Genomic DNA, 19,105 nt, shown 5'->3' with positions numbered 1-19,105 from the left:
ACGATTGTCGTGGGGCAAGTGATGGACTTTATCGGAGTCGACATGTGATGCACAGCGTGGCGACAAACGAGTGGTGTGCGCGATTAGTTACGAGAGAATGACGGTGATGTGTACGTCGTTCACGGATGTTGTTCAGTGCTGGGATGCTGCAGTGAGTAACTGTCAATAAAAGAACGGCGAGTGTGACACAACGAGATCAGTTTCGTCGTCGTCGTCGTCGTCGTCGTCGTCGTCGTCGTTGCCGTCGTTGTTGACATTGCTATTGTTATTGTCACTGTCATATACGGAGAAGGATAAGAAGAGAACCGTACGATACCGTTCACAGAAATACCCAGTATGAAGGATCATCGAGGAGGATGGCTGCGCGCCGTGCTACCTCTGATAACGTTCCTCTTGCATCAGACAGGTGAATACAATTTTATATTTTTTATTATTATTATTATTATATCAACTTTTTTTCATGAAAAATCTAGAGACCGAGTCGCGCGAGATATTTTACGTCAACTGGTGTTTAACTGCGTCTTTCTCTCTCAGTCGTGAATTTATTTTTATAAAAGATAAATTATTTTAGCAATTGGGAAATTTGTTATGAAAAGAGTATAATAATAGTACTGTGAGAAAAAGCTCTAAACATTTTGTCTTATCTCTTATTAAAGAAGATATTACGAGATATAAATAATTTGAAAATAGAGATTATTTTTTAAAAATAAAATTATAAAATAAACGATGGAAATGATTAAATTTTATAGTTTTAGGTAAATATTCCACGGTCGTTCATATCCTCTTTTTTAACTAAAATTTTCAATTCATGTCGACATTCAGTAATTTGGCGATTGAATGAAATAGATGATTGCATCGATAATCAGAATTTAAAGCCGATTACTTCGAGGTGCAAGTGCACAAATACATGTTTCAGGCATCTAAATAAAGTTCTATGAATGTAATCTAACACGATGGATGAACGAATATTTTTTTGCTATTTCCTGTTGGCCGGAATAAACTTAAAACGGTGCAACGACACTCTGTCGCTCATTCGAACAAAACGCAGATGTGTCAGTAAAATGGGCCACACCGACACAACGTATTGTTTTCCACACACGCGCCCGCGCACGGACGCGATTATATCGAAATGTATATCATGAATAAAATACTGTAAGGTAGACCCAATTTTCGATAAAATATTGCGATTTAATGAGCTTCGAGTTAACTAGCTTTTACAGGATATGATTTGTTACGAGTAAAATGCGCTAGTTTCTTTTTTATTTAATTATAATACAAGTTTATTCGCTAGAACGTTTGATAATTAATTTCAACGTTTTAAGATGTCTTGTGGTATAGTTGGTTAGAAGTTAATTCGTTGCGATCTAAAATAGTTTGACGATAATACATTTATAAGAAAATTAAAAAAGAGTGACTATACCTGAAATATATATTCTTTTTTTCTTAAGAAAAAAGAGAACACTATTGTTAAGAAAAAGTCATGCTATATATGATATTTTGCGTGATAAGATGAATTCCGTAACGTAATATCCGTCCAGAATTACTGAAAGGTAGGATCGCTTCTCATGTATTCCGATGTATTCTTAAATACCACAGACCGCTATCGCATTCCAGTTGATTTCCATGCAATGAATGGACTCATGAATAAAGCGCTTTAAACCAGATCGCTCGAGATCGTTCGGCGAAAGGCATTCTGCCAATAATTTCAGAGCGAACTCTATCGACATACCGAGTTATTCATAATTCGCTATATGTATGCTGAATTGCATTAAATCGAGTACAATCGGTAGGAGCAACGAACAATTTGATTGTTGAGGTCGGGAATTTCAAGTTGTTCTTATATCAAAGTAGGCTTCGCTGTAGCTTTGTCGAGCAATTTGTGGATTCACTTCAATCCAACATTTTCCTTGTTAAAAGCTCGCAAAACGATCATTTTCTCAAATTGATGAGTAGCTCATCGGCAAAAATCATTAACGCCACTCTTTTTCGGTGAAAAAATTCATATAATTTTCTCATTCAATCTATCAATAAGATTATTTTTTAAAGTTTAAAAAGTTCATTATTTTAGTTAGCAAAACATGTATAATATAGCATAAGAAAAAAATACAATTTTTATTTATTAAAACAAAGTACAAAATGATTGATTTTGAACCGGGGAAAATAATTTAGCTGATTTTGGAACTGATAATGAAACGTTTGTAACTTTTATTTTCTTCAAAAACAGTTAATATTGATTTAGCAGAATTTTTATGTTTTTGAAATCTTTTTAATGTAAAAAAAATTACAGACTCTATGTATATTTCCGCTATACCACGCTTAGTTATTTATTGGAAAAAAACAATGTCTTTTCCTCTTTTATCTCTATGTCAAATTCAAATGAAAATAAAAATAATAAACATATAGAGAAATAAATAAAGCGAATTTTATGAAAAATAATAATAAAAGGAAAAATTATATACATATAGAATAAATTATATACTTACATAAAAATTATCTTATAGTAAATCTAATCCTATCAGAATAGGGATTTGACTTTTTTTGTAACTTGACTCACTTTCCTTTCCAGATTTTATAAGATTTGTAACTGTTTTGCACATTTTTAAAACATTCAATTTGTAAAAAGCTAAGAAATTTTGAAAATATGTATTTTTTTAATTTTTGATTATTTTTGTATTTTGTATTAGTTATTTAAAAATATTGCAAGATTTACTATTTAGAGTATTTCTTAAAGAAGATATCGATCGAATGTCGTGTAGGACATGTAGCGGAAATTCACTCGTTCGTCATAAACACGCTTCGCGAGTAAACCGTATATAAATTACCTGAAATTTTGCCACGTCCAGAAATGATGTATAATATGAGGCCATAATGTTACATATATACAGACACATTGCCAATGCAAGGAAATTCTATTTACAGCTTTTTCCCGTATCGTGAAATTGCATTTCAAACAGAAATCTGTTAGAAATTAAGAGTAGTTTACTTAGTTTTATTATTGAAACCGTATTCAAAGATTAAAATCATGTTTTTAGTAATTTGTGCTTTAGGACGGTTCATTTAGGATTATTTTACTTAAGATTAATTAACATAGATAGAACTAGTTAATTTATCACTAGTTCCATGTAGATGAACTGATTAAACTAAATATTGAGATAAGTTGTCGAGCTTGATAGAAGTACTTGATATAACTTTATGTATATATTTGCATATAAGTAAAAAACTTTGATATAATTTTGCGACACTATTAGACCTCGAAAAACTACAAACTGAATTAGACATGCTCGGTAATTAACGCGTCTAGGTTCTGCCGGCTGTTAGCTTTGGGAGAATAAACATTGCCTGAATTAGCAGAACAAATTTTCCTCGTTTCCCAATGGCGATTCCTTGCTCTTCCGGATGACTTTTATCGTGTGCCACCTCTGTCCCAAGAATCGAGAAATGAAGTGTCCGGAAATTTTATCGAGGGACATGAACTTCCTTACGAACGTCAAAATGGAAAATTGAATTTTTAAGCGACGGGTTATTTGCGAGTAACCAACTGAGATTTTGACTTCGTTTGTTGACTTGTCCATGTATATTTTTTGATTTCGTCTCGATTTCTGTATTCCGTTACCGTTGAACAAAAGTTAATTACAACTGTAACATTATAACGAGCAAATTCGAACGATTCTTCATATACATTATTACGACTGTGCACTCTAAATCCATTATTATCACTGTTATACACGTACCGCCAATAGAAACTGCATAAATTACGGCTTTTTGTAATAAACCGTGTTTCGAAAATATCGATGAAATCAGAATTTATTTGAAAGAGATATTTTCATTGAAGCGGTAAAAGAGGTAATATTTATCGCGTTGAAATGAAAGAGTCGATAATTCATTGAACAACGCGATAGACGAGGAAATACAAATTGCTTTTTATATCGACGTCAAATTTGTTCTATAGATGATTATTTTCATCCTACAATTCTGTAATTTACTTTGATCACTAGCTGCTACTGAGAGAGAGAGTGAGAGAGAGTGAGAGAGAGAGAGAGAGAGAGAGGTAGAGAGAGAGAGAGAGAGAGAGAGAGAGAGAGAGAGAGAGAGAGAGAGAGAGGGGAGCAAAGACGGGGCAAAGAAAATCGATTTCGTGAGTAAATTCACTCGAATTTCTTAATGCATCGCGATATAATTGTGTGTGCAATGCGCATAATAAATGTAAATGCAATCCGGATATTGATAGTCTGATGTTTCTCTCGACAAGCATTGTATGAGAATTATAGATATCGAGCGGACGTGTAACACGTTTGCGGAATGTGGTTGATTGTAAGTCGAGAAGCCAATTTGCCAAACTCGAGTTCGTCGCGGGCGGGTGGAGAAGATACCGCAAGAACGTTGCGACGTTCCATTGAAGTTGTAGCGCGAAGAGAATCGATGTTATTATACATACATACACCTCTATAGCAGTACCTATATCTACAGAAATAATGATATATCTTCCCACAGCGTGCCTTGCATCACCTTTAAGCGCCAAAATTAATTGCAAACATGTTATTAAACTCGACATTCTGCATAACTTTTCACACGCACCTGAATGAATATATTGTTTCTCGAAACTACACTAAATACATGTGTAATCCATACAAGATATACAGGGTGACAGAAAAGTTCGATCATAAAGTTGTGTGCTTGTCAAATCATTGATATATTTATTTACATATATTTATTTAAAAAAGCAAATTCCAAAGTATTGATTTTATCTTAATAAATATAAAAAATAATAATTAACATTTAAAATGACCTTTAGATTTGATGCAAGCTTTAAGTTCCTTTGGAAATGGCAACGATGGCCGCGTATCTTTTCCGGATAAATTCTTTCAGACAGTTAGTAAAGAGGTTTTCAGTTAGTTTACTAATGTATTATTTAATTTCGATGTAGATCATTTGATGCTTTTGGTATTTAATAAAACAATGTAGTTAACACTTCAAAGTTTGGTTTTTAAATACACATTACTATTATTATCCAGTGTGTTGACATTATTTGTCATTATTTTAATGATGACAAATAATAACATTAATTTGCTATCTGGATAATGATTTAATAAATATGAAAAGGCTAAATTTTTTTCGATACAAATGAGTGAAGAAGACCATATTTAATCAAGGCGGGTTTGTCTAATATTTTGTCTAATACGCTTTTTGTCTACTTTGCTAATTCCCTTCTATAATCTCTTGTAAATTTTGTTCCATTTTTATCTCCTGCGGTAGATTATTATACGTTTCAAATCCATCACGCAGTAACATTTTTTGTTCTTCCCTTGTCTTATATCTATCAATATACAATTTTCCTTCTTGCCTTGTCAGTATTGTGCCCTCTCTTTGCACGATTTATATTCTTCTGGCCAGATAATTCGGATATAATCTCTTTATCATTTTATGTATCAACAAATTTATATTAAATTTTATTCTTTGTTTAATAGACATAAACTGAAGTGAAGTGCTTCTAGCATATCCTTAATCCTCACTTTGCCATTACACCTAAGTATTATTCTCATTCTCCTATTCTATAGTTTCTGTAGGTTCTAAATTAGTCTTATTTATTCCTATTAATATCTATTGAAAAAACAGTAATCAAACAATGGAACAAATTTGTATATCATCTCATTAATGGTGATAAGTTATTATTACTAATTTATCTCAACACTCTCACTCTTGTTCCTATTTTTTTATATAATTAATTTGATGAATTAATTGAATTGAAAAATTTAAATTTTTATCAATTATTATTCCTAGATATGTTATTTTATTAACTACTTCTAATACTTTATCCTTTATTTTTATTTCAATGTTATTTTCAACCATCTTTTTTCCTAATTTCTCTTATCACCATTACTTTAGTCTTGCTTGCAATCAGTTTTAATCCATTCATCCTAACCATTCCTCTATTCTTCTCATTTGCTCCTTAAATCGTTCGTTAATCTCAAAACTGTCATGTCCAGTCGTATATATTAATGCATCATCTGCAAATAACTTTAACTTACAATTCTCAACAATACTTTCCTTAATATCATTTATATATAAAAAAACAACAGAGAGAGAGAGAGAGAGAGAGAGAGAGAGAGAGAGAGAGAGAGAGAGAGATTTGTTAGTCTGGAAACACAATCTTAGACTGAAGCTGAAGTAGATGATATTATATATGAAATTGACAAATAATTTAATATTATTGATTAATAAACATCTTTAAAGCAGTGCAAATAACTTGTTACAAAAAATCACCTCAATCGAGATTCGAATTGAAATCTCACGAATTTCGTGCAACACTCATACGGGCGTCTAACAATTCAATCACCGAAGTGATATTAATCACAATAACCTATTTGTAGGAAAAATATCTTTTTCAAGTGATGCAAATAATTAATAAGTAAAAATGGATTGAGAAATATTTAATACAAATGAAAAAGGTCACATTTGGCGGGTTTTAGTGCCTAATAATGCATTGTCTGAATCATTATTATGATATTTCCAATTCAAATAAATTGCGCGAGAATTATATTATATATTTGTCGATCTTGAAACATAATCTTAGACTAAAGCTGGAGTATGTAATACACACAAATTAATTTGACAAACAATTTAATGTTATTGATGCTAAGCACTGTAAATAATTTTCGTTCTGTGCATTTTAAGAATGGCCGCAGTTTGCAGATGACGAGAATAGCAGATTTATTTAATAATTAACATTATTTCATTGATTTATTGAATATTCAAGTATATCCAGATTACCGGAACGACACAAAAGTTCAAAAGATATCTGAGAGGTATTTATAAGAGACATCTGTGAAAGATTGAAATATTCTCTAGACAGTACTATGACGTCTTTTCAACGCTGTGTCGGTTAAGTACTTGACACTGTCACGTATTCTTCGCTTTTCCAATAACGATGACGCGTTTTTAATTTCCTTTGTCGCCGGATACGTAGAATATTCGTGGTAACTCTGGTACACCTTTGTCTATATTCTATTTTATACCATAGTGAATGCCGAAAAATTGAATTGCAGGGTAGCCAGTCGGCACGGCCGAACAGTAAATCGAAACTCCCCGCAGAGATCCTGGCACAATCGAACATAGAGACAAATATAGAGAGAGCGAGAGAGAGAGAGAGAGAGAGAGAGAGAGAGAGAGAGAGAGAGAGAGAGCGTAAACCATTACTATTGAGCTTATCAAAGTGATTCACGTGACTGGCCGACGGCATTATGCAAATGAACCGTAAAATTATCGTAGCCTTCAGGCATCGCCAGGCAAGGGAATACCTGAACTTTCCATTATACATGACAGAGCACATTACTATAGTTACAACTGATATCTGTTTCAGAAGGTAAAGATTACATAATAATTCTCCATTGGTTACAAACTGAATTCGTTTTCGAATTATCTCTTGCGAAAAGCGTTCTATCTTCAACGCATTATGAACCGTGTCATTTAAACAAATATCAAATGAATGAAGATCATATTTGAGAATTGATATGCAGTCGTTGCAGAGTAAAATGATAATAGTATAAACTTTTTTTAGCGTAAAATTTTACAGAAATTTATTCAACTTATTGATTATACGTATATATTTGTATATACGTTATACGTTAAAACTTAATGCCAATGTGTGAATATGCATGAAAACGAATAATAAATTCTAATACAAGATTGCATTGTGATTATATTGAGAGTTTATTAAAAAAGACTGCGGATATTTTTCATTTCTTTTTCATTCTCAATTTAATTTGTGATATTACTGCCCCAGTTTCAGTTTATTAAGATTGCGATATATTTCAAGACTGAAAACTAAATCGGCGCGCAATTTATAAAACGAATATGTATATAAATTTACAATGAAGTGTTATTAATAAGAATGTTATCGATATTGAATAATATCTAATATTGCTATGTGAATTTTACAAGAAAATATGTCATCTTAATTAATATGACACAAAATTGTCATACACTTCACTCTCACCTCACACACTATTAATGATAAAATATTTATAATCTAAATAAATATAATTAATCTAAAAAATTATTAATTTAAAAAGAGAATAAACGCATTATCAAATTTAATCTTAAAATTATATGGAAGTATATCCACAATGTCTCCTCATATAATGTAATATTTACCATTAAACATACCCAATAAAATATATAACATAAAACTGCTTAAAAATTGTTATCACTTATCAATGTTATAATATTGTTCTTTGTCATAGTATTATCACATGAAAAAAATTTACTGAAGTATTTAATTTAACTAAATATAAATTTAAAAATAATTTTGTTATAGAGGAAAGCTCCCTATTATGAGATAGGCGCCTAATATGAGATACTGACGGTTCTACTAAACTAATAAACGCTATCTATTGATTCCATGAATTTATTGCTCTTAGAAACTATTTAATAGAAAATTCATTATTAGATCATGCTTGTAGTCATTGTAAAAAAAAGATTTTAAAATTTAAATGTCTTCAAGTTTCATTGAGATGAGACTTTAAATCTTGTTTATTATTTAATAAAATAAATATTTAGCAATAAATTCTTCTATCTAGTAATAGAGTAAGATACTAATAAAAAAATACGGGATATGTTGAATTATTTAATTACAGACGTTAGATTTGATGATCGTAAAACCATAAGGCGTGGAAATCGTAATATGAGATACAGGATATTTCTAACATGAAATAACCCATGCTCCTATGTTATAGTGGAAATCGTTGCTAAAGAATAAATCTTATTGCACAAAGGATAATAAAAAGGATAATCGGAATGAACATTGGTGCCTATTTCTGCGATGCTTGATTCCAACTATTTGAAGATGAGTTCTGGGTATAATCTATCACATGCTCATTTTTCACGTACGCTAATTGTGTTTGTTTGCATTTTAGAAACATGAAATAAAGTTTTTAATTGCAATACTGATATATTTTGCGTTTTATTATCGATTTCTCGGAGCATCTCATACTAGGAGCGCAATTTTTTGACTTCGCGATTTTGCTTACTTTTTACATTTCTTTAATTTAAAAAAAAAATGGAATTTGAATTAAATTTTATATAACGTTATCTTAAAACTTATTAAATTCCCTTCAAAATGACCTATTATTTTTTAAATTCTGCTCATAGACTTTTAACATTTATTCAAAATAAACTCGGTATCTCATAATAGGGCCCTTTCCTCTACTATCAAACAATTATGACGCACAAGCTGGTTGCTATAGAACATGAACATTTTTTGTAATATTATTCATAGCAATTAAATTTTCTATGTAATTATTTTGCTTCAGCAAAATCGTTCTTTCTATGTAAGGAGTCCACTGATGTATGACGAAATATTATAAATTTTTAAGAGCTTGTCCCTAGTTTTTAACATGATTGAATCTTTTGATAACCATTGAAGGCATAGTTTAATGTTCAATGACTTCGCTCACTTGTACATATCGATAGTGTTCTAAGCTTAGATTAAAAGAGGTTAATCGAATAAAATTTATTTCTACTTATCTTTTTTTTTTTTTTATATTGTAATATTGATAGAGGATTAATCTGGACAGAGATGATTGATAGGCGAGAAGTGACAGCCTCGGCATGCCTCTTAACGAGCTATCAATGTCTTCGTTTCACTTCAGTCCAAGAAAACAGGAAGCGATACCTCCAATGACCTTCGAGAATGTGTCTAGCAAATTTATACGCGCAGACAGCTGCAGCAACGATCGCTTACCGAACAGAAAAGGGATTACGACGGCCGAAGAGAGCGATAAAATTGGATCAAAGATTTTCTACAGCGTTGATCGAGATTGTGCACGCGCGCGAGCGCGGCAAAAAGATTTCCTGTCATAAACAGAGAGGCTAATACACATAAGCGAGTATTTATACGCCCTTAATACAGTTTTTGGTAGACGAATGATTCTCGATTACTATCGAACGTTATAATGCCGTTTCGTTGCAACGACTGTCAAAGCTTCATATATGGTAGGTACTTATAAGGAACAAATTACGATCTCATTTACAGAACATCCTTAAAATATAAGGACATTTTCTAGATGTTTTTAGAACGTCCTTTGAATGTCTATGCTGTATGGATCTATATTAGATACATTACGCCGAAAAACTACACACTTAATATCAATGTGGCAAATTGATGTTTGCCCTTTTGAACATATTTGAGTGAAGTAACATTGCTATATAATTGATAGTTAAGGTGAACTCAAAGGTAAGCATTAACCTTTGAGATAAATCCGCTCGTTTACTGCCAACACTCGTACAAACTGTTCATTACAGTCCGATGAATCGCTGCATTTGCGTGAATCGCATTACGACGACGATCTCGGAAGAACTCACGCATGGCGTTTGTAGACTAGTCGCTCCCGAGATACTCCGCATGTTGCAGTTAGATCACAGAACGCGTAATACTCACAGGAATAAACACGTGTAGTATGTTATCGTAGTGACGATGGCTGATACTGTTTATATTTTCGGATGAAGTTTTCTAGTCGATTTGTTTGGGCTTAACAGCTGTCTCTCGGCGAATGCAGTTCTCAACAAGTATTAACTTTTTCATTTAACAACTCTGTTAGAAGAAATTAAGAGAGAGTTTATTTTGATAGTAATGTACCAAATACCATCGAAATGAGCGTTATATAGATAGATTATTTTTTGGAAAATTTTGAATGCATGGAATTCGTTCTCTGTCTATTACGGAGATAATTACAAAAGTATAATTTTCGCGTTTATATATTGACAAGTTTAAAAAAATAAAAGACCTGTTTACAAAGTTAATTGCATAAGTTAGATACTCTTGTGGATAAATAGCATAATATCATTAAAGTTGCAGGGTTTAAGTTGATTCAAATTTATGCTCACTCGAGTATAATTTGCAACTAAAACTTTTTATTTGAACACACTTTAAAATGCTTTACTAGGATCGTTCGCCAAGATTAATCATGCTAGCTGTAAATCTGCCTCCGTAAAACCACATCAATGTTAATCGGTTCACGTTTTTAGGTTACGAACGTAATCTGCGTCAGTCGATCTGGTTTACGATTCTTGTAATCGAAGCGGGAATAAGTTAGTCCATGTATAATACGTCTCTCTCTCTCTCTGCAGTCCGAGGTTGCTCTGATTGAATCGCTCCGCTTTATCAGCGTACGACCGTAATTCTGAAACATCAGACCGATTCTACGCTCGACCACCTTTTGAGTCCTCCAATATCCGACGAGACGCGATGGGAAAATACGTGCGCTGTTATAGAAATATCAGGAACTATTCCTAGCTATATAAAGCGACGTCATAAAGTATCGATGGCATAAAATAATGTAAGAAATAAAGAATGCCATATTACAGATTATATTTATAAACTACATAAAAAGCTTTTAAACTCTTGATCATTGCGGACACTGTAGGTATATAAAGTGTGTCCTTGCAATGCCAACATTTTTTAGCTGAAAGAGATTTCTTGATATAATTTGTTAATAAAAATTATCTATTTTCAGGAATAGAGGAAAGGAATACATTCCATTTTTATTTCTCTGTAAATCGAATCTTTATTGTATAAAACTTACTTTGAAGAATCCCTAATTTGAGACAATTAAATTCCGATGAAATAAGTAATTACTTTTCACATATAATGTTATTTATGCATAATACAATAAACAAAAGATGTATATATCAAGGTTCAATAATAAATAGTTTTTGAGTTATCAAAAATGTGAGCACAATTTAATACCTATGAGATACATCGTATCTCAAAAACAATTTTTTATTGATCTTTATGTCTATTATATCTTTTGTTTATCATATTATAAGCTATATTATATGTGAAAATTATAATTCATTTTACCGGGATCCAATTATCCATATAATTAGTGCATGGTCTATTAATTATATGGTAAATTAGATCCTGGTGAAATTAGTTTTCACATATGATATAGCTTATAATGTGATAAATAAAATATGTTATAAAAGGTTCTATAATGGATAATTTTTTGAGCTATAGTGTAATATTTGTGCTCATAGACACCTTACAGGACTATCTATTAACAATTATGAGCTTTATGGCATCTTTTATGAACCATATTACAAAATGCGGAAATTCATTCGTTTCGGGAGTTAATTTTTCATATAAGTAGTATGAAATTCTTTTGAAGATTTGAGTAATCTAATTAAAATTATTAAAAATATTTATAAATATTGCTAAAAGAAATTATATTTATAAGAGAAATTGTTAATAACGCTATAATAATGCTTGTTTAAAACTTTGTTGATCATTCAAAAAAAAAATATATCATTTATACGATGTCTTGTATTCATAATTGAAAATTGTCATAACTCTCTTCGACCACATGCAACGGTACTCTAAGCTCTGCTCGAAGTTTTTTTGTTTTAGTTATCTAAATAATATTCTTAGCGAAACTATTGGACTGGTCAGTTACGCGGTATATCGTATAGCAATAGCATGCATGGTATGGTTTAGTATTGCGATTGAAAAATTGCCACGGGCTATAAAACATTCTCGCGTATTGCGCGATCTATTTCGCGAGCACTACACGAAAATAGGTTGCACTGAAAAACATTTTCAAAAAAGACACGTCGATTACGCGCGGACGACTTGCTGTGAAATTGTTGCTGCTACAATCGTTTGTTCATCTTGTCGTTTTCCCATCTGGATGTCTAACATTCGTTTCTCCGATGAGATCTTGCTCTTATTCCCTCTCTCTCTCTCTCTCTCTCTCTCTCTCTCTCTCTCTCTCCTCTTCTCTTCTTTTCTTTTTTCTTTTCCTGAAAATTAGCAGTTATGATGATATAAATATCCAGCGATTTCAAGAAAAAATATATAATATAGTAATGCATACGAAAAAATAAATTGTGATTGAATTAACGAGATATATTTGGTTAAGCAAATTTTGGTAAGAGTAAACAGAATTTTTTTATTATAAGCAATTATTTTTGTACACAAGACATTTATATGATATCGTTTAGGGTATTCGTTTAGTGCGTATGTAGTGATACAATATTATCCAATAATATTATCCAAATATTTGGTTATTATAATAATAAAGGAAAAAGATGGATTAACGTGATGTACGATAAAAGAGTATTAGTAGTACTAAATAGAATTTCTGATTATCATAATTAAATAATCTGATTTCGAAGTTCACATCAAACCAAATGTGGTTATCAAACCAAAATATGCAATCAAATTTGTCTGGTTATTTTAACTAAAATCATAGAATGTTTATGTCTCATCTGGTTATTATACGTACGTATTTTAATTCAGTTTTCAGTGCAAACAAATTTAAAACGCAGTGAGTACCTACTTCAAAAAAGAAGAGAGAGAGAGAGAGAGAGAGAGAGAGAGAGAGAGAGAGAGACAAAAAGAAGAAATGTGTATTGACACGCGCGAGTGTGTATTAGCAAACTCTATTATATCAACATGATTTAGTGTAGCTTGGACTAATTAATATTCTTATTTCACGGACTGTACTTGAGTAGTCTTTAGAACTTTGGCGTACTTCACTGTAAAATTGCTTTCAAACTTTATGGAGATTTCTCCTTTATTGAGTTATACTTAAAAATCTTAAACGAGAAATCTTAATTACGATTATATTCAGGAAGAAACTAAATAATAAATGAGGAAATCTACCAAATTCTTCATAAGTTACATTTGGCCAAATACGTCGAGGATGTTGCAGCTTCTTTTTTTCCTCCTTTCCCCCCCTCTCTCTCTCTCTCTCTCTCTCTCTCTCTCTTTCTCTCTCTGATTTCTCACGAATATCATTCTTAAAACGGAACGATATTCCCGACGCTTCTAATATCGATGGGATAATGTGTGCTCTTTGCATGCATCCCGCAAACGTGACTTCTTCCGTTTCTTATCGAGCCTGAAGAATGATAACGATCCTTACGACATCTTCTCGAATCCTTTGACCTGCATTCGGCCGATTCTGGCCCACACCGCGACACAGGATCCTTATTCACCTCGTAAAGAGCCCACCATATTTCGGATTTATTTCCGTACCGCCTCGTAGCGACTTCCGAACGCGAACTTTCCTCCAGCGCGCTTTCACGAACTCGATATAGCGGAAAATTGCTTTCCTCGCGAAACTTTTCCCGAAACTCTTTTATCCTGTGAGTGCAGAACTCCCGCTTTTATGCCAATCCTGAGATCGATGCGACGACTATTTCTATAACTAGTATCGTGAATTATCACACGATTCTCAAATCATCTGAACATTTTCGCACTATTTTATTAAGGACATATATATATTGATTAGTTCGATTCAATTTAATAAAAACGTATAAAAATTATTACAGTACCTATTACATATTAAATTACAGTATTACGTATAAAAATATATAGGATAATCTATAATAAAATATCTAAAAGTATTATAAATCAATATTTCAATACACATTCCAGATTTATTTAACTGTAACTGTAACTGTTACATGAAATAAACCATTCATCTTTTCGTATAAAAAAAATTTTAATTAAAAAAATGTTTATTTCTTTAAAAAAATAATATAGTCTTAAAATTTAATTACATAATAGATGATAAGATTATTTCATTTTAAATATATATTTATTGATATTAAGAAAAAGAACAAAAATGATTCACTTTTGCAAGGAATTATTTTTTACTAGCGTTTTTCACATTTGGGATTCAATACGGGCAAAATTGCTTCCTAAAGGTCTCTCGAGCTTTATCATCTTCATACATAGCTCTTTATTGCCGATTTGCGAACGTAAGGTAACGAGAATTCTTATCACGATTCTCATGACTATCCTGAAATTGCAGCATGATTTCAAAGTCAGAACTGTCACGCGTAACGGTGGTTGCTACGTCCGGCAACAAAGCGGTTAGTTAGCATGTAAAATATAGAACATCGGAGATAATTGCAAAGCTGTCTTTCAAAGACATCCACTCCGCCCTAGGATTTTCTCAATCAAGAAGAAGAGAGAAAATGCGGATGACAGGTTTATCGGATTTTACAAACAAAGAGAAAGAAGCATGGCTTTGCGTTAAAATCATCTTAGTCGAGAAGAAAGAATGAAAAATTTAATAATACTATAAATTACTCTTTGCAGATACATTAGGTGAAATTCACTTCTGAGTTTTGTGCTGTGTCATCATTTTAAGATTTAAGATATACAACTAGATTTTATAAATGTTCTACTAATGAAAATGTGTTACGATGTTTCCGCTGTTTAATATCACGCTAAAGTAAAAAGCATGCTGTGCAAACGCGCTCGCGCGTGTTTGAAAATAACGTCAGTAATTTACACGATGTCAATTATCGGGAATTCTCGTCAATATATAAATAGCATCCTACGGTTGCTAATTTTTATCGCGTTAATATTGAAACCCATGATTAATGGAGCGTGATGTGAAGGCGTTGCACGTTGTAGACTTCATTATAATATAAGTCGATAAGGGGAAAGTAGGTTACTGCCCTGGAGCAAATTCGAAATATCATAGAAAAAGCAAACACTATTTTTCACGATTATACAATGCACCCATTATTTTAAGAGTTTTTCTAATCCATTGTATTCGTTGGAAAAAAACTAGGTTGTATTGCAGCGCAATAACAAATCCGAAAGTCCAGTAAATTAGAGCGTGCATTGGAGTACATGATCTGGATGCAGATATGTTTTATAGTGAAGACCGAGGCCTCTATTTTTAGAATAAAACCTGTCCCTCTTTGATGGTTTTCATAATAGCGGCAATGGGTTCACATAACTTTTTGAATTTTTACGAGCACCTACAGTGCAGAAGTCCTTGCATTTGTTTCGTAGGGAAAAAGAATAGGCTGATATAATAAAAGATCCATGTGAATTAGAATATACGTTAAATTATATTTATCAAACGAACAGATACGCTCTATGAAATACGTAAAGCGCATGCATGTCGTGTAGAAAAATATTCGCGTGTATCGAGAAAAATATCAAGCAATTCATGTCAAGCCGATCCTTTTAACAAAACAACTGTCACTGACAGCGTTACGTGTATTTTTTTCCTCTCTCTCGCACACAGCTGTGTCTTCTTTAATTTATCGATTAAGGGATAAAAATAGCGATCGTTAGCATTTTTTAATATATAATATAGCGTACTAAATATCTGATCTTAAAATTTACAAGCTCTAATTTTACAGTATCTGTATCTTAAAGGTAAAAGATAATTTTTTAATCTTTTAATTTTTGCACAATGCCTGAAAATTAACCAGTTAGTTCTCCATTTTTTTTCTTTGATTTTTTTGTCACACTTTCAAATATATTTGATAATTCATCTCTCTCTTCTATCCGTGTTGAATCAACTCGTTATATATCCATACATTTCATTTAACTGATTTAAAAATTTCTTGCTTCATGTTCAGTCATAAAATTCTTCTTTTATCTCTTGTAATAGAGTTTGTCAGAATTATATCGTGATTTTATATTTGCTTTATATTATTACTTCTTTTCTATCTAATTTTTTGCACATTTTTTAACTATTATATATTTATATACAATTTATGTTGCAAATGTTTTATCTTTATAACATTTTCTGCTTATTATTTGTATTAATCTATTTATAAATGTTATATTGAATATATTACTCAGGTTAGAAATCAAATCGGCATTTAACTGCATTTAACTGCAATCTCGTTTTTTATCTGTAATTAATATCTTCATTTATACTGCATTTGTACATATGTATTTAATATGTCTCTTTATTTGCATTCAGCAAAGTTATTATTATAATCATTATTATAATTATTACAATAATAATTATAGTTATAATTGTAATTATTAATTAATATGTTCTGAACATATATCCTCTGTATGCTGCTGCGTTTGCAATTTGGCAATGTACTTGTTATTTAATATAAAAATCTTATCACTAGTTAATAAGATACTTGAACAAATTATCAATGTTCTATTTGTAGAATCATAAATTTTACATTGAAGTACTTTTGATATTTCATCTGATATATATTATGTACAGAGTGAGACATCTGAAACAGATCATCTCAATAATAATTCGCTTGCTTTTAAAAATAGAAAGAAAAGTTTCAAACAAAAGTTGCATGGTTTTAAGGGAAACATAATTTGATTAGTTGTTTTTCTAAGTGGAGACGCCAAAAAGAACATAAAGATCTCTATTTTGTAAAATGAAATTGAATGATTTTTGTACATATAACATAACTTATTATTTTGTACATAATTGTTAAAAACAAGCGAGTGATTTAAGTGGCCTGTTTTAGATGCCTCACTCCGTATATTGTGACTCAATCATTCCTTTAAAATAACACGCGCATCAAGATTTAAGTTTTCTATTAAATTTTTGTAAAAAAATTATTTCTAAGAATTGTCTAAATAAAGTGTCATAGCGCTATCACTAATTCAATGATAAATTCGGTAAAATACCACCAAAAGTATTTTAAAAAGTCTTAAAAAAGTATTTTAAAAAATATATCAAGTTCATATGTACTTGTGAAGAGAGAAGTACGTGAAAAAAAAATGTATAAATAGAACGGTGGGTTAAAACAAGTAATTACAAGAGTATATTTGCACATTGATAGTTATACACTTTCTTATAATACCGATTGATATTGAGTCTACGAATACCCGTTGCGTTCTGTAATCTCGTGAGCTTGATTATATCTGATCAGTCTTTGCTTTTTTACATTTCTCCCACCGATGCGGTAATCATATGGAAATCAATGCAATTTTATACAGCATCACGTTCGCAGCCCAGCTTTGTTGAGTAAGAACTAGCAACATATTTTTCATATTTTGAAGCACTCGATTGACTGGAAAATATCGGGATTCCTGAAGTTTATCTCCGATTAGATACAATATTATCGATTTTTATCATTTTACCTCTTCTAGGAAATATTAATTCTTGCTAAAAGGTATCTATATTGAATATATCTTTTACATTTTTCTTCACTACATAATTCAATACTTAGTGGAGAATAAGAATAACGTTTCTCGCCACTGCAACTTCTCTGTTATCTACTCTGAGTATCTCTATTGTACTCTCAGATCGTTGGCGCGATTGTTAGAGCGAACCGACCTAAGCACAATTGATTTTTGTATAACGTGGGCGTGTCGCGCTTTTCGCATCGTCTTGAAAGAAACGGATTTCATAGGATTGCGTGTAAATGACGAACTGCATTTTCAGGAGAATCCGATTTAGCGATCTTATAGTATATATTTTCATTCGTCAAAGTGTATGAATAATGAACTAGATAGATTAAGATTAAATTGCACCGAATAGAATACTATATTAACCATGATGAATTGAGATATTTTGAGATCAAAGGCAGCACGCTATATCCATCAGAATTGATTTCATATGTAGGTAATCTCTCAATAGATTGTTCGATTCATTCAACTTAATCCTTCTATATGTTATAGATTATTCAATCTTTTCACTTGTGAATTATTATTAAATAATATGCAAAATGTCAATCAATTTACATTTACGCACAGTTCTTCAAAATTTGTCCATAAATATGATGATAAGATATTTATTTATATTTAATTCTCATCAATTTTCATTTAATATTGTTTATTTACGTTGTTTGAAAACGTTTTTCTATAACACGTTCTATTTAATTATTGCGATTAATGATGTTTTCCAATTAATAAGTTGATACAAAACATCATTATATCCTTCTTGGCATTTTATGAGATAAAACAACAAAAATGGAACGATAATACTTATTTCGATTTGTATTATCAAATAGAAAGCACTCGATATCACCATACATGTATCTCGATGGTCAAATTGATAAGATGCTGATACGGAATGATGAAAATTCACGTTCGAATCTCAGCTGAGGTGATATTTTTCGTAATAAATTTTTTACAGTGTTTTAATCCAACTTTAATTTAGGACTGGCAAACAGTCGGCGCGCAATTTCGTTTGAACTAGAAATTGTAAAATTAATACAAAAATTGTTATAGGCCTTAATTGAATATAGCCTTTTTTTATATTAAATAAGATATACACTAAAATATTCTATTAATAAATTCTTTGACGAAAGTTGAATGATAACCTCTCGATCGTAACTTGTCAATAATCTGTTGACAAAATTG

The 19,105-nt window shown here is 31.3% G+C and overlaps 1 protein-coding gene across 1 annotated transcript in view; it reads left to right on the top strand.

The window, feature by feature from the left end:
• The first annotated feature begins 306 nt into the window (after nt 1-306).
• The window catches only part of LOC108693031 (hemicentin-1), a 124,508-nt gene continuing 105,709 nt past the window's right edge, over nt 307-19,105 (top strand). Inside the window, exon 1 of the mRNA XM_018201671.1 lies at nt 307-406. Within this exon, the coding sequence (XP_018057160.1) occupies nt 337-406 (70 nt within the window). The 5' untranslated portion in view covers nt 307-336. The remainder of the gene's footprint in view (nt 407-19,105) is intronic.

The sequence above is a fragment of the Atta colombica genome, unplaced genomic scaffold (genome assembly GCF_001594045.1).
Source record: "Atta colombica isolate Treedump-2 unplaced genomic scaffold, Acol1.0 scaffold84, whole genome shotgun sequence".
Lineage (NCBI taxonomy): Eukaryota > Metazoa > Arthropoda > Insecta > Hymenoptera > Formicidae > Atta > Atta colombica.
This window is presented reverse-complemented; position numbering and strand designations above follow the sequence as displayed.